At 42.3% G+C, this 20,233-nt stretch overlaps 1 protein-coding gene across 3 annotated transcripts in view; it reads left to right on the top strand.

The window, feature by feature from the left end:
* The window catches only part of LOC115085173 (cytosolic non-specific dipeptidase-like), a 139,831-nt gene that overhangs the window by 33,816 nt on the left and 85,782 nt on the right, over positions 1-20,233 (top strand). For all 3 annotated transcript variants that reach the window (XM_029590876.1, XM_029590875.1, XM_029590874.1), the window contains exons 3-4: positions 7,195-7,338; positions 9,158-9,321. In XM_029590876.1, coding sequence (XP_029446736.1) covers positions 7,195-7,338; positions 9,158-9,321 — 308 coding nt within the window. The remainder of the gene's footprint in view (positions 1-7,194; positions 7,339-9,157; positions 9,322-20,233) is intronic.

The raw sequence follows: 20,233 nt of genomic DNA, 5'->3' as shown, positions 1-20,233 counted from the left end.
CCGCAAAACTGACACCATCTCAGGTTAATGAAAGGCTGCTTAAAATGAAGCTGAGAAGGAAGACTCTCCCCGATCAAGTGAAGAGCTTCAAAATGCTCAACAGTGGAGAAGCAGGGGGTGGCAGCCATTTATATGACAAGTCTTTAGGTAGAACAGAGCCTGCAGACTCTTAGAGTTCCATCATTCCTGCATAAGAGAGACTCCAGTTCCTGGAGGAGATCATGGACCTAAGAAAGAAAGAGTAGTTGGCACTGGAGAAGTGGCCAGACATTAGAAAAGCTGCAGTGATCAGTCTGGGCCATATTACGGGCCAACCATCTCACCAAAATCTCTGGATCAGGTGAACATGTCCATCTATGGAAGAGTTACAACTGATTTGCATCATTCAAGTAAAGACTTGAGAATATGAAGGACATAGGATGACTTTTTGCATAGCTACATTTAATGTCAATTGCTGAAAGGATGAGCTTTTGGAGGCTCCATGTAACTTTGTGTGAAGAGAGGTTTGCTGTGAGTTTTCTGCAGGAGACCCACGCCTCCCTGGCAGATGAAGCCAACTAGCTGTTGTAATGGCGTGGCAGTGTCACTTTCAACTACCTCACTGCTATATTTTTTGGGGTGGTGACACTTCATAGAAATATTTTAGCCTAAGATGCTCAGGAAGACTCTTGCACATCAGGGTCTGGTTCAAGAGTGGAATCAGTTTCCTAAATGCCTGCACTCGGATGATAGGGCCCAGCACATAGGCCAATGCCCAACTGAAGAGCTGCTATCTTGATATCTTGGCTGTTGATGAGGGTATGGTTCTTGCGCCCTCGAGGCCCTGAACACAAATGGCCAGGAGCTACACCTGCCTTCATCAGCTGCCTTGAGGTAGTTGCTCTTAACAGATGTTGATTAGGGAGAAGCAGGAGATCATCAACCTGTAACATCTGATACCTTCACCTTTCTAAGGGTGAGAGAGGGTAGGGTGTCCCTGTCTGGAATCAACAAGCTCTATATGTCAAATCACTTAATACGTGAGCTCTGTTCAGTGCCATTAGGCTGTCGCAGTTAATGCTGTGACTATGATGGCAGAATGTGAATCATCAGAGCCCCAAACTGCTTACTGGCACTTTAACAACTTTTGCTGGAGGACCAGTGTTTGATGATGCAGTTCATAAATTTTGATTGGACTTCTCTTCACTGAGACAGTGGTGGGATGTAAGGAAGATCAGACTATAGATCATCTGTGAAGAATGGACCAGAGGCAGTAATAGGAAGTTCGATGCTGGAATCAATTAGCTTAAGGGAGAAGTGCTTGATCTTAAAGCACCTGTTTGCAGCCAGTGACCCAGAATTTATTTTATTTATTAAAGGCTTTTATATACCGACTTTCTTGATACAAATCAAATCAACTCGGTTTACATCGAACTAAGCAGTAACTATAACCAACCAATCAACAAGAGACAATTTGAAGGAGCATAAAGTTACATTATAACAAGGATGCCTTAACTGGGAGTAGCCAATAAAACAAATCGGAAGGCAGTCCCACGTAGCCAAGGCAAAAACAAAATGAGACAACCTTATACCGTGGAAAGATTTATTATTTGTATTACAAAGCCCGACTCCGGCCGAGTTTCGCCAATTAAGGCTGCATCAGGGGCTAAAATTAAAAAACATTTTTTATTTAGGACATTAATAAAAAAAACACCATATCTATATAATTCTCAATTATAATTGAGTTTTGATCTAAATGTGTAAGAATTTTTATTATAATTTTTTATAACTTTTGATTTTAGATTGAAATTTGATAAAAGAATCCACCTTTGTAGTTCTATTTGATATCAGCAATCATGTGAGTTTTTTAAATAACCTTTTAAGAGAATTATATAGATATGGTGTTTTTTTATTAATGTCCTAAATAAAAAATGTTTTTTAATTTTAGCCCCTGATGCAGCCTTAATTGGCGAAACTCGGCCGGAGTCGGGCTTTGTAATACAAATAATAAATCTTTCCACGGTATAAGGTTGTCTCATTTTGTTTTTGCCTTAACTGGGAGTAGGAAATAAGAAAGGGAGAACTAGGATAAAGTACTATATACAAGAGAGTATGGGAGGGAGGCAAGGAGATGGAAAGTTGGCTAGGTCAGTTGGTCTAGGAGTCGTCGTCGCCGGTGGTGAAGGTGCTGGAGACGTCACTGGTGGTTTGGATCTTGCTTGCAGAGATTCCATATCCTCAAAGAAGGAGCTTAGGGCATGTGAAATCTGCAGCATGGCCCTGGATGCCAGATTACCTGGTTGTGGAGGCATCTGACCAACAGTTGATGGAGGACTCGCAGGCAGAATCTTAAGAGCTTATACTTTGAGAAGAAATGCACCCACTGGGACCTAGCTGAGCATTACTACTGTGGGCCTAATATATCCAGTCAGGCATCCAAATCCTTGGAAAGATGGATCGTGGTTCATACTTACTATATGGGTTGGAGAAGAGAAAGGGAGCCAAAAATAGCATGCTTGCTATCTACAGATGGGTCTCCTCACCTATCCAGAGCATGAGAATTCTATTTGTCAATCATCTTTCTGGATCCCGCCAACCCAGATGCATGCAGGATTTTAAGGGAGGACCTTCCCATGGTTAGTCAGGGTGACAGAGTGGCTGGACAGATGTCTGTCTAGTTAAGCTTTCTGAAGCCCTAGATTTGATGCCCTACAATAAAGTCTCAGAGCATTGACAGGCTGACCATGGAATTCTGTCGTCATTTCTGGAGTGAGCTAGGGACTGGTCTTCTCTGGGTCCTAGAAGAAGCCCTCAAGACTGGGCAGTTACTGCTGTCATGCCATTGTGTAATATTAACTCAACTACCTAACGAGGAATGTGCAGTGTGACATACACCTGGTCTTCATGCTCAGCACAGATTATAAGATCATAGCCAAAGAAATCTCACTTTGGCTTAAGACTGAGATAGTTGATGTGATTCACGCTGACCAGTCTTACATGATCCTAGGTTTAACTATATTTGATAATATCGTCCCAGTCCAGGATCTGATCCATCTCACTTGATTGCTCTGATTGTGTTGGATCAGGAGAAAGCATTCAAAACGGTGGATCATGGTTACATTATACAAACTCTACAGGCATGTTGTTTTTAAGCCCATATCTTGTGGAACTTCTTCATAAGGCATTCTGCAGAGCTGTACAGGAATTCAAGATCAGTTAGTCCCTAACAGCATCTCCGGGCAGGGAAGGAGAATGCCAAAGGTGACTCTTGACAGGGCAACTGTATGCACTGGCCATTAAGCCTTTCATGCCCCTGTTGCTTAGGAGGCTCACATTGTTTGTGCTGCAGGAACCCAACTTGCAGTGACTCTCTCAGCATATGGCCTGAGATCTGGAGAGGATGAAATCATGCCAACAGGTGTTCTCTGCTGCATTCTCAGCAAAGATCAACTAGGTTCTTATGATGGCAGGTGGGTATGCTTCCCAAAGCCTTCCACAGTCTGGAATGGAGCAGGTAGACACTGAAATGCCTAGGAATCTACCTGTTAACTGCAGAGGCCACAATCTATATCAACTGGCATGAGTTGTGAAAACAAGGTGATTCTGTGCCTTAGATCATGTGTTTGCTCAGTCCGCTGTCCATCAGGGGAAGGGCTTTGGTGATCAACCAGCTGGTTTAAAAGCATGTTCTGACAATGGTTGGTTCATCTCCTCTGAGTTTCTGGCCTGGACCCAGAGGTAGTTGCTAGATTTCTTTTGGGCTGGGAAGTCTCTGCAGCTGTTCTGAGCCTTTCATTGGGAGAAACTGGGCAGGGCCTGATATGAGTTCAAACCCTGGACTGTACCTTCTGCTTCTAGACCCTCCAGAGGCTCTTTTATGCATATACTAGCATGTGAAAATCTTCACCAATTGTGCAATCTACATGACTGGCAGCTATTCTGTATTCATTGAAAGATTTTCGGCAGGTTTGATCAAAATCTGTTAAGAGCCTGGAATGCATATCGATAGAAGCCATGGCAACATTAAGCACAGAACACCTATCCAAGCCTCTGCGATATAACCCTTACCTGGTTGTGAGTATGTTAGTCCCTTGTGGTGTGCTGCCAACTTATTTTGGGTAGAATCACAGTGATCTCTTGAGACTGTAGCCCATCTTAGGGTCTAGCAACTTCTCATGTCAGCTTGTCACTCAACAATACTCCTCCCTTGAGAGGGCTGTGCACATTGGATGCCCCCTTGCAAGTCAGAGCCCAGTGCATCAGCTCCAAGCCCCAAGAACCCCCTCAGCCTTCCCATCCAGGTTGACAGAATTTACTCTTGACATATTTCTGTACATGTCAATGCAAAAGATCAACTCACTCATGTTACATGTATGTACTTCATCTCCTGCCGATAGACCATCTGGCAGGATGCTCTTCTGCCATCTGAGTGTGAGGACCACTAGTGGGTATCCTCCTATTCCTACCATGTCTCAAGGCCCATTGAGGACCTGGGCTTGGAGAATCCTGAATGATGCTGTCAGTACAATGAATTTTTGAGCTTGTTTTATGGATTCCTCACTCTCCTGTCCCTTCTGCAGGTGGACAGGTTTCATTTTTTTTTTCTTTTGCACCAAACTGCAGCCTCCCCTTTTTTTTTTTCCTTGGAAATCATCCTCTGCAGTTCTGGCTACATTTTTCATCCGCATGTTAATTTTTGGGCATGCCATGTCCAGGTCCCTAGACACCAAAAAATCTCACTCAACAAAATCAATATACTCCTGTTTTTATTTTAGAAAAGAATACTTTCCATGAAACAAATCTCATAAACAAAAAGGTACTGACCCTGCACCTTGTTTCACTGGTGAGTTTATTTGCTCATATACAAATATGTAGTGCCATATGATTTTTATAATCATCGATCTGGATGGAATGGCAAGTTCCTTGGTGGGTTTTTTTAAGACAATTTTTTAAAAATTGCAAATAAAACGGCCATTTTCAAAAAAATTATTCTAAATCAAGGTAAGCAAAATAGACAAACAGCTTATCTTAGGGATTAATGAACGCAATCACAAAAATGCAGTTCTATCTGCAGCCTGACGCTGCAGTGTTTTGAAGCTACTTATCTTCGTCAGGGGCTGATTGAACCATCACGGTTGAAATGTAGGAGCCTGTCTGTCGACGTTGAAAATATGTCCAACTAGCAAAAGTTTTTGTAGCGTGAGATTTTTCAGTCTGTAGAAGGGTTTTCACTCTTGCGAGTTCTACTTGTTTGCAATGTTCAGGACCCTGGTATAAAAGGCAAGAGACCTCCTTGTCAGCCTTCTGGATCATGCTGCTTCCTGGCTTTTTCAAAACCATTTCTGCAACTGGACAGAGATGCATCCTTGGACTCTGGGTTCCTGTTCCAGGTGATTGTGCACTCTTGCCTCTAAGCAGATCGCTAAGTTGTGGTGTCTGCTGGCTCAGTGAATGCTTTTTTTGCCTGACGTTGAGCACCCTCAGCCCCTCTGAATTTTGTTTTGTATGTGAACATTTGATTTTTCCATATGTACTGTTTTTATCATTTTTTATTTGAGGGCATGATATTGGTTTATATTGAATTTTTGTTTAGGCTGGTCCTTTTTTTTTTTTCTTTTGGCTCCTACTGAGGTGACCTATAATGTTCAATGCTACCAGCACCAGGTGGAATCAGACAGACTGGTCTAAAATAGATCTTATTTTCATAGGTAAATCAATGGGATAGTCAGTCCCTGCATGCAATAGGGCAGGGGTAGGCAGCCTTTGAGGACCAGAATTGCCTATCCCTGCAATAAGGTAAAATCAGGACTGGATTAGCCTGGTCCTTATGACACAAAGCCAGATAGCAACCCTATGCAGTTGGGGCTATGCAAGACAGACTTTCCCCTTTTCAGGGGGAAGGGAGGGGGGAAACAGCAGTACTTGAAAATAAATTTTTCTTTGTGTTACTGCTCTGGGTGCAGTTGGTTGTTTTTTCCTCCTGTTAGGCCTTGTTACACATAACAGGGGTATATCTTCAAGGAGCAATGCCATGATTTGTGTTGTGGGTTCCCCAGATCATGCTGGGAAGTATAGAATGATGGTTCTGTGGAAGAGTGCTTTTGTTTTTGATGCTGAATATTATCAAACTCAACCAGTTCCAGTCCAAAAAAAAAAAAAAATCAACCTCTCTGGGGTCTGGTCCAGAAATCCAGTGGCAGTGCAATGCCATGAGCGAGACCTGGCTTGAGTTTCCAAGCCTGGTCTCTGTTCTTCAAGCTAACCAAAGCTGGGGATGCTATAGAGACAGTGTCCTTGGCCCCAGGGGCAATGAATTCTGTCATTGCACAACAGGTTCTACCCTTAACAGAATGCATGGGTATAACCTACATGGGTCGGTAATTACTACCATAAGTAAATTGCTGGGCAGTCTAGATGGACCATTTGGTCTTTATCTGCTGTCATTACTATGGAATGCCAACACCTAGTGAGCAGAACTGTGGTGCATGTGTACTATGTTCCATAAACAGTCACAACCTGTGGCCACTGGTCAAGGACTTGTTGCATTGACTGGAGTAGACAAGAGAAGGAGGCTTATAAAATGGAGGAAAATGACTGGAAGATGCTTGTTCCAATTGTGATGTAAGCCCAAAGGAAGAGGGAGAAACTGCTTGACTAAAAATAAAGAAAAGGAGCCCAGTTTTAAAGTTTTCTCCTATTTTGGTTCTAGGAAAATCTTTGTGTGTTTTTTTTCTTTGGGAGGAGTGGGGATGGAGAGGTGAATTAGTACTACCTTTTTAAGTTACTTATTTTCCCATAATGAGGGGAGGATGGGAAATTCACACTAGAGTCCTAGCGCTCTTCTCCAACCAACTATACTCCACAGTTCAGCAGTCAGCGTTCAGTCACTATACACCATCCACACCCATGATCAAAGGAGAGAGTAGGCCATGCAGAATGAGGACTGCATTGTTGTAAGAAATAAAAGGCCCCAATAAGTCATAGAAAAGCGATATGGCTTGATTGATGGGGGAAAATATTCAGAACATAGGGAATATTCAATTTTACTATTTTTTTAAATATGGAAAAAAAAAAAAGAAACCTGTACATTTTTAGTAAGTAGACCCAGATATCATTATATACTATAAATGAAACAATGTGTTAGTGTCTGCTCACTTGCCTCTTCAATGTGGAATTTATTTTAATGTGGTGATTGCTTTTACATCACACAAACAGCGGCTGGCAGAATGGGTGGCAATCCAGAGCGTGTCTGCATTGCCTGCGAAGAGAAGTGAAATCAAAAGGATGATGGACGTTGCTGCAAAGGAGATCAAGCGATTGGGAGGCTGCGCGGAGCTGGTGGACATTGGGAAGCAGACGGTAAGAGAGAAAAGCAAACTAGTGTCGCCAATGATAGCCCTTCCTCGCAACTAAAGGATTTGCAAGGTGCACTCTGTCCGGGGGGGGGGGGGGGACACAAGAATCTGAATGAGTTCATGAGTGAGAGAAACAGAAAACTGTAGTAATTCATGATATTGTTTTGTTTTTTCTTCTCTTTTTCCAGCTCTTCCAATCTATCCATTAGAATCTTGACCTCTACTTCCATGGGCAGGCAATTCTTTCTCCATTCCTTCCCACCTCTTTTGTCACCCATTCCTGCTCTCCACATCCATCTCTTGCTCTCCGTCCTAGCTTTTACTGTATTGCTCTCAACCCAGTTCTCCATGTCTCTTGCTTCCTCTAGGGTTGTCAACTTTCTACCCAAAAAAAATGGCCACCTTATCACTCTCTCTATAATCAATGCCTCCCATCTACCCTTGCCGCAGCGACCAGTCTGAGGCCTGATCATGATGGTGGCAGCAGCAGCAATGCGCTCTAAAGGCATGAAGGCCAGGGACTGAATCACTGCTAGTTCTGCTTCCGGGCTCTGCACGGAGCTCCAGCTGGTGGCTAGGAGTAGAGCATGTCCCCAGCCCATGCACCTTGAAAATGAGTTGCTGCTTCCACAATCACTGCCAAAATTGGACCTTGGACCAGCACCTATTTGAAGAAGAGGTCCATAGGGGCACAGAGGGCTTGCAGAAAGGGAAGGCTGACACTCTGCTGGTCTGAAGACTGGTAAAGTACTGCCACATTGGTCAGTTTAAAGATCCTCCTAGTCATTTTTGCAAATAGTATGTGCTAAAAATGATAGAAGGAAAAACCCGTTTGTTTTTTTTAAATTACATTAAATGACATGGTCAATATTGTTTCAAACAAATGCTCATCCCTGTTCGTCCTGCATCACTACATTTGAAGTTATATTCATCCCATTATGCAGGTGAATAATTCTGGTCTTGTTTTGGCCACAGAAATTAGTTCAAAGTTAAGTAGCGTTTGCAGGAAATTGAAGAAGCATGTTCTTCAAGTCACTGATCCGCAGCTGGTTTACTGAGTGACACCAACAGAATAGAAACTTTGCTAGTTTTGTTGCACTTGGCTAACTGCCAGCTTCAAACATTTTGTTCCATAATATATTGTCCTTTTTTATAGAGGGAATTTATGCCCAAGGAAATGCAGAATTCAGCAGCTTGCTTATTTGCTTTGGGATTTTCCACCACTTAGTACCCTTTTACATGAGAGATTATGAACTGCAACACTACTATACATGCTTTTTTGTAGATGGCAGCTTTTACATTCACCTTCCAGTGGTTACTATGATGCTGTAAATTTAGACAATTGAGAAGAATGTATAAGATGGAATGTCTAGCATTTGGACACCATATATAACATGTTTAGGTAATATTTTGGTTCTTAAACTTCCACCCAGTTGGGTGCAATCAGTCATAAGCCTGTGGTTTTTTTTTTTGTTATGGAGATGCAAGATTATCACTACTAGACTATATTAGGCAGGAAATAGAAGACTGGCCAGTATTGTCACCACCATAGACTTTTATATACAGGCATTAGTATGCAAACATCATACCGGTTTACATTGTAACTAAAAGACTGAAAATACAATTAACAGGGCGGGGGAGGGGGAGCGCGTAAATAAAAAGTGCAGAAGGTATATTGAGGAAAAGAAAAAAAAATGCAGAAGTTGTGCTCTTTAAAGGTGTTGCACCATTAAAATTGTCAGACCAAATGTGTATTAGCAACTACAATGGATACATACCTTAGATGGCTGGGCTATGAAAACAGTTGTGTGCTTAATTCTCAGCTCCCTGATGGCTCTGAGATCCCGCTTCCTCCAATTATCCTCGGCAGCTTAGGTTGTGATCCAGGCAAGAAGACCGTGTGTGTTTATGGCCACTTGGATGTTCAGCCTGCAGACCTGGAAGATGGTTGGGACAGTGAACCCTTTGTCCTAGAAGAGAGAGATGGTAAGTGGTAAACTACCAATTGGAGGGAGTTGCATATTTTCCCTTTAAAACTATGTTGCACAGGCATTCTTCTCCTTTTACATGTTGGGAGTTTGAAACACCTCATTTAGTAAGAATCATCAGGTGCACAACTTCCATTAACCACAAGACACAATTCTGATACAAAAATGTTCATTGAGACCAGTCCTGATTGAGTTAATCAGACTAGAGCTTAGAGAATCACATACTATGGGGCGGATTTTAAGAGCCCTGCTCGCCTAAATCCGGGCGGATTTAGGCGAGCAGGGCCCTGCGCGCCGGTGAGCCTATTTTACATAGGCCTACCGGCTCGCGCAGAGCCCCGGGACTCGCGTAAGTCCCGGGGTTTTCTGAGGGGGCGTGTCGGGGGCGGGCCCGAACTGCGTGGCGTTTTCGGGGCGTGTCGGGAGCGTTCCGGGGGCGGGCCTGGGGCGTGGCTACGGCCGGGGGCGGACCCCCCCCCCAGGTTGCGTCCGGGCGCGCTAGCGGCCCGCTGGCGCGCGGGGATTTACGTCTCCCTCCGGGAGGCGTAAATCCCCCGACAAAGGTAAGGGGGGGGTTTAGACAGGGCCGGGCGGGTGGGTTAGGTAGGGGAAGGGAGGGGAAGGTGAGGGGAGGGCAAAAGAAAGTTCCCTCCGAGGCCGCTCCGAAATCGGAGCGGCCTCGGAGGGAACGGGGGTAGGCTGTGCGGCTCGGCGCGCGCCGGCTATACGGAATTGATAGCCTTGCGTGCGCCGATCCAGGTTTTTAGCAGATACGCGCAGCTACGCGCGTATCTACTAAAATCCCGCGTACTTTTGCTTGCGCCTGATGCGCCAGCAAAAGTACGCCAAATCGCGCGGTTTGGAAATCTACCCCTATATGACTACTGTGGGTGTCTGTTTTCATTTGCCAAAAAAATCTGGGTTTGAATGAAGAGAAGGCAAAAAATGTGTAATTTGTTAATTCACTATTAACCATCCATGTATCCTTATGCAATCATAAACCCCATTAAGTTCAAGGATTACAAACAGAAGCCCCACTTTCCTGTGTAGCTCAGGGGGTAGGTTCAGCAGGTAATTTTCTGATATTTTGGTACACGTTTGCATAAACTTGGATTTTTGTTTTCTAAATGTTAATTGTATTTTACATTATAAAAAGAAAGTAGTTTTCTCACCTTGCTTATGGGTCTCTGGTATAGAGGAATCAGCAGAGGGAAGAGATATTTTAGAACCTGAAAAAGGGGATGAAATGAAAATGATTCCTTTTTATTTATTTCACAGTCACTTTCTCAAAGCTGGTATAATAAAATGTATCTCAAAACACAAAATTTGCAGCATACAGTATAACACAAACAGTAATACCCAATCTGACACTGAAAGAAAGGATCAATGAATTGAACATCATCAAGGCACAAATGCCTGTTCGAACAATCAAGACTTTATATGCTTCCTGAAACTCAAATAGGAAGACAGAACACAGCTATCGGGGAGTAATAAATTCTATAGATATGGCATTGCATAACCGAAAGCTGTTTTCAGAGTATGTATTATTGATTAAAATTTCTAACTGATAACCTCTCCTGAGTCACAATCTTAGCTGCTGGATTTAAATTCACTTTATCATCCCTCCGCTTAAAAGCACAGGCACTGGGCTCATATATGGAAAGGATGGGATTGGTGGCATAAACTCAGCAGGTTACACCATGTATACAAAAAGCCCAGGCCTTGAATTATGTGCATGGGAGAGCTGGGGTTTTATCCCTAACTTGCCACTTGTCAGTGGGACAGGATTGTAGTGGGGGAATGTATAGTTTAAATTTTTACTGTTTTTGTATGCTTTTTTTTCCCCCTGCATGAGACATAGACTGGTGTGGGTGTAAGACTGGCTGAGAGCTTTTGTGACTTGATTAGATCAGCGTTTATTTTATTTTTTTAAAGAACTTAAAGTGCTGTTTCATACCCACTGCTCCATTGGGCACTTACATTTGTGCTCTTATGGATCAGGCACAGCTGCTCTTTATTGAACCAATAATGCACACCCATGCTATGAAGAAATTGATGATAGAACAATGTATAATTTTTAATTTAAAAAGAAGACAGTGAACTTCAAAGCTGATTGAATATTAGGATCTTCCTCTTCATTCTACTACACTAGCAAAGGACATATGGGTTTTATCTCCCTTCCAACAACTGGAGGCAGAGTTGGCTCTTGGGTTGTTTTGGTTTGTCTTTCTTTATTTACATCACTAGTTCATATATCCAGATCTGAACCAGTGTGGCCAGTATTTTCTGCCTCCAGTTCTTGGATGATCAGATATTGGCTCAGGCAAATACACCATGCAGTGCCTCTGAAAATATCTCATGGCATCAATACAATCAGAGGTCCAAAACAAACATACTGTAAATAACTTATACTTTATTATACAAAACTCATTCTCAAAAAGGTATTTTTTAACAAGCAGACCACTAACAATCTGCATACATTATCTACATAATTGTAACATTATTCCCTAAACCATGCACAAATGTTGCTTTAAACCCTCATATGCATTCATACCTTACATACCTTTTATCACACATACCATCCACATCGCCCGATGTATATTAAAATCTTATTCCCAAATAGGTTGAAAAATCATTATCTGCACTTGTTTGTATGTGGTTTTTTTGTATACTCGACTGAATTGTGGGGTGAAACGAGGCTCTCGTCGGGAGTGCAGACAGTCGAGTATACAAAAAACACACACAAACAAGTACAGATAATTATCAAGCGCACAATGATTTTTCAACCTATTTGGGAATAAGATTTTAATATACATCGGGCGATGTTTTATGAAGGTGTAATGTGGATGGTATGTGTGATAAAAGGTATGTAAAGTATGAATGCATATGAGGATTTAAAGCAACATATGTGCATGATTTAGGGAATAATGTTACAATTATGTAGCTAATGTACACAGAAAGACTAAATGAATTCTTTGCTTCCGTGTTTACTAATGAGGATGTTGGAGAGATACCAGTTCCGGAGAAGGTTTTCAGGGGTGATGAGTCAGACGAACTGAATGAAATCACTGTGAACCTTGAAGATGTAGTAGGCCAGATTGACAAAATAAAGAGTAGCAAATCACCTGGACCAGATGGTATGCATCCTAGGGTACTGAAGGAACTCAAAAATGAAATTTCTGATCTATTAGTTAAAATTTGTAACCTATCATTAAAATCATCCATTGTACCTGAAGACTGGAGAGTGGCCAATGTAACCCCAATATTTAAAAAAGGCTCCAGGGGTGATCCGGGTAACTATAGACCAGTGAGCCTGACTTCAGTGCCAGGAAAAATAGTGGAAACTATTCTCAAGATCAAAATCATAGAGCATATAGAAAGACATGGTTTAATGGAATACACTCAACATGGATTTATCCAAGGGAAGTCTTGCCTAACAAATCTGCTTCATTTTTTTTTTGAAGGGTTTAATAAACATGTGGATAAGGTGAACCGGTAGATGTGGTGTATTTGGATATATATATATGGAAAGGAATACGATGAGTGAGGTTATCAAATTTGCAGATGATACAAAATAATTCAGAGTAGCTAAATCACAAGCGGATTGTGATATATTACAGGAGGACCTTGCAAGACTGGAAGATTGGGCATCCAAATGGCAGATGAAATTTAATGTGGACAAGTGCAAGGTGTTGCATATAGGGAAAAATAACCCTTGCTGTAGTTACACGATGTTAGGAGCTACCACCCAGGAAAAAGATCTAGGCATCATAGTGGATAATACTTTAAAATCGTCGGCTCAGTGTGCTGCAGCAGTCAAAAAAGCAAACAGAATGTTAGGAATTATTAGGAAGGGAATGGTTAAAACGGAAAATGTCATAATGCCTCTGTATCGCTCCATGGTGAGACCACACCTTGAATACTGTGTACAATTCTGGTCGCCGCATCTCAAAGATATAGTTGCGATGGAGAATGTTGCGGTCCCGGTCGCAAGTCTTGCGACCGGGCCCTTACCTCCCGTCCTCCGGAGACTGCAGCGGGCAGTTTAGGGTGGCTCAGGGTCTCCTGGGGTCCCGCAGTGAGAGGCGCGCCTTGCTGGTCCGGGTCGGGCCTTCTCACGGTGGCTTCTCCACGAGGGAGACACCGCCGAGACTCTGAATCCAGCCCCTCCCTCTCTAGGCGCGTGCGCGGGGAAGCCCAATTTAAAAGGCTTTTCCCGCCAGACCGCAGCCCGCTCACTTGAATGACATCAGACGCCGGCTAGTATTTAAGCCGGCATCGTTGTCTTCTCCCTGCCTTGCAACGAGGTTCCTCTTCTAGAGTGCTAGTTGCTTTCGTGTTCCTGCTCCGGCTCCTGACGTTCCAGTCCTGATCCTGTTCCCGGTGTTCCAGCTCCAGTTCCTGCCTGCCTTCTGTGCCTCCATCCTCCCTGGTTGGTCCTCCTGGCTTTGACTCCGGTTTGTTCTTGGTTCTGCTTCTGCTGCCCGCCTCGACCTCGGACTGTCTCAACTTCCTCCGTGCTCTGGTTCTCCTAAGTCCCAGCCGCCTGGGACCTCACGAGCTCCTCTCGGTGGGGGGGGGTCCTCAGGCTTCCAGGGTGAAGACTTCGGATCTTTGTGTGACCTGACACCGCCCTCCGGTCTACTCTTTCTCCGCAGAGTGTCGTTCTCTTCTTCCATCCCACTCTGCCAGGCCGGCCCAAGGGTCCACTACTACGCCAGTAACAAGAGAAGGTACAGAGAAGGGCAACCAAAATGATAAAGGGGGGATGGAACAGCTCCCCTATGAGGAAAGGCTGAAGAGGTTAGGGCTGTTCAGCTTGGAGAAGAGACGGCTGAGGGGGGATATGATAGAGGTCTTTAAGATCATGAGAGGTCTTGAACGAGTAGATGTGAATCGATTACTTACACTTTCGAATAATAGAAGGACTAGGGGGCATTCCATAAAGTTAGCAAGTAATACATTTAAGACTAATCGGAGAAAAGTCTTTTTCACTCAACGCACAATAAAGCACTGGAATTTGTTTCCAGAGGATGTGGTTAGTGCAGTTATTGTAGCTGGGTTCAAAAAAGGTTTGGATAAGTTCTTGGAGGAGAAGTCCATGAACTGCTAATAATCAAGTTTACTTAGGGAATAGCCACTGCTATTAATTGCATCAGTAGCATGGGATCTTAGTGTTTGGGTAATTGCCAGGTTCTTGTGGCCTGGTTTGGCCTCTGTTGGAAACAGGATGTTGGGCTTGATAGACCCTTGGTCTGACCCAGCATGGCAATTTCTTATGTTAGTGGTCCGCTTGTTTAAAAAAAAAAAAAAAAAAAAAAAAACCTTTTTGAGAATGTTTTGTATAATAAAGTATAAGTTATTTACATTATGTTTGTTTTGGACCTCTGATTGTACAGATATTGGCTCAGGCATATCCTCAGATTTACATTTTTAGCCATTTCTCTTTGATATATCAAACAGAACCAGTTTGGTGCCTGCTAACCAATTCTAAAGATGAGAATTTTCCTCATCTGCTTTGTCTGGCCATGCTCCTGTATTTTGTCATCAGTAATAGGAGCCCAAAACTTAGCAGGTAAATTTAACTTCAACTATCAGAGAAGCCAATCTTGAGGCAATTACTCTGTTCACCCAAGTATTTAAAAAAAAAAAAAAAAAAAAAAAAAGGCAATAAGAGAGGAGTGTCCAGGACAAACATTCAGTCCAAGGTAAGGCTTTAGAAGCCTTTTTTGTTTACTGTCAGATTAAAACTGGACCAATTGCTTAAATGGAGCACTTAAGGTCCTTGACACAGGAGCTGTTAATGACTGATTTAAAAACTATCATTGTCAGGCTTGTGACCCAAACTCACTTCAGCAGGGCAGGAGCTTAACTATCTGTCATTCCTGGGGCACCAGAGAGAAGAGCTTTCAAAAAATCAAACTTTCAAAGAAACATTTGACACAGCCTGTTACTGTATTGAGATCGCAACTAAGACAGTATTTCAAATATGTGTGCATGTATGTGTATATATAATCCGCTTCTAGCTCCATTACTGATCATGCAGAACAATCTAAGCAGCCCCTGGTCTTATTCCCTGAGGGTAGTCAATAGTTAAATAGTATTTCAGATATTTACCCTTCAACTAGTAACTACTCACCAGAGTTTGGTTTTTTCTTTAAAGTCCTTGCTTCAGGCTTTTCAGGCTCTGCATAATTGCAGGAGGACCTTGCGAGTCTGGAAGATTGGGCTTTCAAATGGCAGATGAAATTTAAAGTGGACAAGTGCAAGGTGTTGCATATAGGGAAAAATAACCCTTGCTGTAGTTAGAACCTAACATTGTATATCTTAGGAGTTACCACCCAGGAAAGAGATCTTGGCATCATAGTAGATAATACATGGAAATCGTCGGCTCAGTGTGCTGTGGCCATCAAAAAAGCAAACAATGTTAGGAATTATGAAGGGAATGGAAAATAAAATGATGGATGTCATAATTCCTCTATCGCTCCATGGTGAGACCGCATCTTGAATACTGTATACAATTCTGGTCGCCGCATCTCAAAAAAAGATATGGTTGCAATGGAGAAAGTGCAAAGAAGGGCTGCCCTATGAGGAAAGGCTAAAGAAGGTTAGGGCTCTTCAGTTTGGAGAAGAGATGACTGAGGGGAGGATATGATAGAGGCTACAAAATCATGAAAGGACTTGAACAAGTTTAATGTAAATCAGTTATTTACTCACTCAGATAATAGAAGGACCAGGGGGCACTTCATGAAGTTAGCACGTAGCTCATTTAAAACAAATCGAATATTTTTTTTTTTTCACTTCCAGTTAAGCTCTGGAATTAATTGCCAGAAAATGTGGTTACATCAGTTAGTGTAACTGTGTTTAAAAAAAGGTTTGGATAAGTTCCTAGAGGAAAAATCCATAAACTGCTATTAATTATTAAGCAGTAGTAGCTTGAGATTTATTTAATGTTTTTGGATACTTGTGACTTGGATTGGCCACTGTTGGAAACATGATACTGGGCTTGATGGACCCTTGATCTAACCCAGTATGGCAATTCTTATGTTCTTAAATCTTGGGAGGTGCTCAATCCCATCCACAGCAGAGCAAATGCCAGCCCACTCAAGCAGCTCTCAGAATTGAAAGAGAACTGGTGCTCATAAGTTAAGAGCACCTAGTTTGGAGCAAAATGAGGTTTATACAGGCAGTAGTTATGATTCCCTAGAGGAGAGAGAAATATATTTAGCAGGTGAAGAGCAGGCTCTAATAAGGCTTTTCCATGAAGATGAAATGGGAGCCTTAATTTCACATCATCTCAGCATTGAGATTAACTGAAAGTAAGGTGGAGGAGACCACAGTATTGAATCGAATGTGTAAAGCTTCAACCACTTTTCCCATGCACCTGGAGATAGAATCTATGGTGCTGGCTGAGTGGGAATCTCCAGAGGGCTGTAAATAATTGCAAGCCAATTTTTAATACATTTTATATACCCCTGCCTATTGAGGCACAGCAGTGGCTACTTATTCAGCCTATGGTGGATGTAATGGTTTCAGCTGTGACCAGGAGGTCAACCATTCCTATAGAGGGAGGTGCAGCCTTGAAGGGCTCACAAGATAGAAAGAGAACCTTTTTTAAAGCTTATGTTCTCTGCAAATGCGTTTACTTTACAAGCAGCTATTTCTCAAATTATGCTGCAAGAGCTGTTTGTGCTGGATTCGACAGATTAAGATGAGAATTCAAGATTAGTCTGCAACTGGCAGTTTGTCAGATCACTAGCTCTATCTTTAGGAACATGCAGGCTTCTCTGCTCTGACATTGGGCTGTTGACTTGTAGTCTAAGGTTCGCTTATTTATTTAGATATAGTTAGATATAACTTTATACCCATGTATAAAGTTATGTTACATTGTTGACTTGTTAGTTTTACACATTCCGTTGCTCTTTGTTACCAGTTCCTTGCTATTTCTCTTTGTTCCTATGTAATCCCATCCCCGGTTCATGTTTAAATGTAACTTCCAACTTCAGTTCTGTTGTATCTACTAATACCGGTATAAAAAAGCTTTAAATAAATAAGAGTAAACTTTTTGGAGAGACTAGTAAAAATCATGGGAGAAAGAAGACCACAGAGGTTGCCTGAGGATAAGTTTGGAATGTCTAGGTGTTCATTAACAGGCTGAAGTCAATACTGAGATTTCAGATGTTATTAGTCTAGTAGGTGGTATATTACACAATCTAGAAGAGCAGGAGGTAAGATTCAGTCCTTCCAAGGTGCCAGGAAAAATCGTCCAGCGACATTGCGTATCAGCCACCATAGTTCAGTGTGGATAACAAAAATCATAAAATATTCATAAAAACACACATCCTCAATAAAATTTAAATAAAACAAGGCAGAGTCCCTAGTGAGGATCTGCAGATCCACTTTTTGAAGGTGGCAGACTTCAACATTTATTGCATGGAGTGGGGCCACATTACGACAGACCAGTGGGTCCTAATTCTAGAGCATAACAGTTTTGAACGATGTCTTAACATACCCTGAAAGGGAGAACTTCATAATTTCATTATGTCTCTCCCAAGTAAAGAGAGCTATTCATACAACTTTAAGCAAGTTCATTTTATTAACAGCAACATGTTCAGTCCCTCTCAGCAAGTAACTGCAAGGTTATTACTTGATTTACTTGGAAATACCAAAAAGGATGGCTTGTTCAGACCAATTTTGGATCTAAAAGGGTTGAACAGAAGTTTGCAAGTTCCATGTGACCTTGGGCAAGTTACTTTACCTTCCGTTGCCTCAGGTACAAAATTGGATTGTAAGCCCTGAGAGGATAGGTATTTCTCCATAGTACCTGAATGTAATCCACTTTGATGTATGCTTTGAAGTGCGGAAAAGCAGAATATAAAAAATCTAAATACATTTTCTATATAGACACTCTTCATTCAGTCATTTCTTTGGTGCAAAAGGCTCATTGACTCGGATATCCAAGATCCATACACAGGTGGAAAGAATTTTAGAGCAGCAGAACCCAAAGGCTTGAGACTGACTTGTCTCCTTGGAACTATGGCATCAACCGTAGACTTAACTAAAGTGGGCTCTTGCCCATGGAACTATCTCTTTTTTTGTTGAGATGGGAACCACAAACAGGGCTACAACATCCAAATCCCCTTGCATGAAATTGTAAATCACTATCTCATGTTGAATTCACAGCCCAAATTTAGAGAAGGGGATTCCACTAGAGCAGTGTTCCCCCAACCCTGTCCTGGAGGGCCCACCAGCCAGTCGGGTTTTCAGGATATCCACAATGAATATGCATGAGAGAAGATTTGCATGCACTGCCTCCATAACTTGCACATTTTCTCTCATGCATTGTGGATATCCTGAAAACCCGACTGGCTGGTGGGCCCCCAGGACCAGGGTTGGGAACCACTGCACTAGAGTATACAGATTAGATACATTTGACTATTAGGATGGAGAGCTCATTGTCGAACAGTTTGTGCATGGTCAGTGGTCACAGAGGTTATGGTCCATCTGTAGTTTAGAGATGAGGGCAATAAGATTAGCTCTGCTACATTTTCAAACAATGTTTTCAGGGAAAGCAGTGAAAAGTCTCAGCAACAATGCAACTGTAGTCACATATGCAAACAAATGGGGAGCGCAAGATATCAAAGGTTTTCTCAGGCAACAGTTTTTTTTTTTTTTTTCATTTGGGCAGAAGAGCACCTATTGCAAATTTCAGCACTACATATTGCAGGAAATGTCAGCACAAAGGCAGACTTTCTCATCAGAAACACAGTAGAACCAGGAGAATGGGAGCTCAGTCAGGAGGCCTGTTGGTAAATAGGAAGTTAGGAAGGCATCATAAATTCAAAAATAAAGATTTGAAGAGTTTGGCAGCGAAGCAGTAGGTGCTTCGGTTCAGACATGGCCAAAAGGTCAACCTATTATTTTTTTTTTTCTCTCCATAGCCACTAATGTCACATGATAAAGAAGGTAGAGATGGAGGGAGCTAATATAGTGGTTAGCTCCAGATTGGCCGAGAAGACCTTGGTATGCAGGTCTTAAAAAATAATGTAGACGACCAACCTTTAAGGTTGCCAGGAGCCAAGGAACTCCTTCAGCAAGGTCCAATAGAGATGGACAATCCTCTATTCTTGCTTACGGCTTGGTTCTTGAGAGATCAAATATAGTTGAGGATATTCGCCCTTATTAATTAGAATTGTTAAGTTCAAAAAAAAAGTTCTACATTGGCATGCTTTTGAAATGTATTGCAGACAAACAGGCTGATTTTTAATAAAAGGTGCGGGAGAGCCAGTGCTCTGAGTTGAGTGCCCACTTTCCCGACCTGCTAGGGACAATAACTCATCCCTAGAGCCTCCTTATTAGTGGAAGAGTCTGCTGTCAGCGGGTTTAATAACAGACGCTTAATTTTACTGGCATCTGTTTTCGAACCCGCTGACAGCCACTGGTTTGGAAAACAGATGCTGGCAAATTTGAGTACCTGTTTTTGAACCCGCCAACCTGTGGGCAGATTTAAAAAAAAAAAAAATTATTTTTTTTTTGTGCCTCAGACTTAATATCGCTATGATAGTAAGTCAGAGGGTGTACAGAATAGCAGTTTTTTGTTTTTCTGTACTTTTTTTTTTTTTTCCTGGTGCTTTCAAAGTTAATGCCTGCCCTTGGGCAGGCATTAATTTCTGAGAGTAAAATGTGCGGATTGGTCGCACATTTTACTTTCAGTATTCTGGGCAAATAACTACTAGACTCATCAACATGCATTTGCATGTGATGAGCGCTATTAGGTTTGGGGTTGGCCGTGAGTTTTCCACGCGCTATTACTCCTTACAGTATAATGGGTAATAGGAGCATGTCAAAACGGGTGTTAAATGGTGCACTCAGCAGAGCGCACCGAACTGTATCAGTCTGAAAGTTCACAAT

This window comes from Rhinatrema bivittatum, chromosome 2, assembly GCF_901001135.1.
Source record: "Rhinatrema bivittatum chromosome 2, aRhiBiv1.1, whole genome shotgun sequence".
Lineage (NCBI taxonomy): Eukaryota > Metazoa > Chordata > Amphibia > Gymnophiona > Rhinatrematidae > Rhinatrema > Rhinatrema bivittatum.
This window is presented reverse-complemented; position numbering and strand designations above follow the sequence as displayed.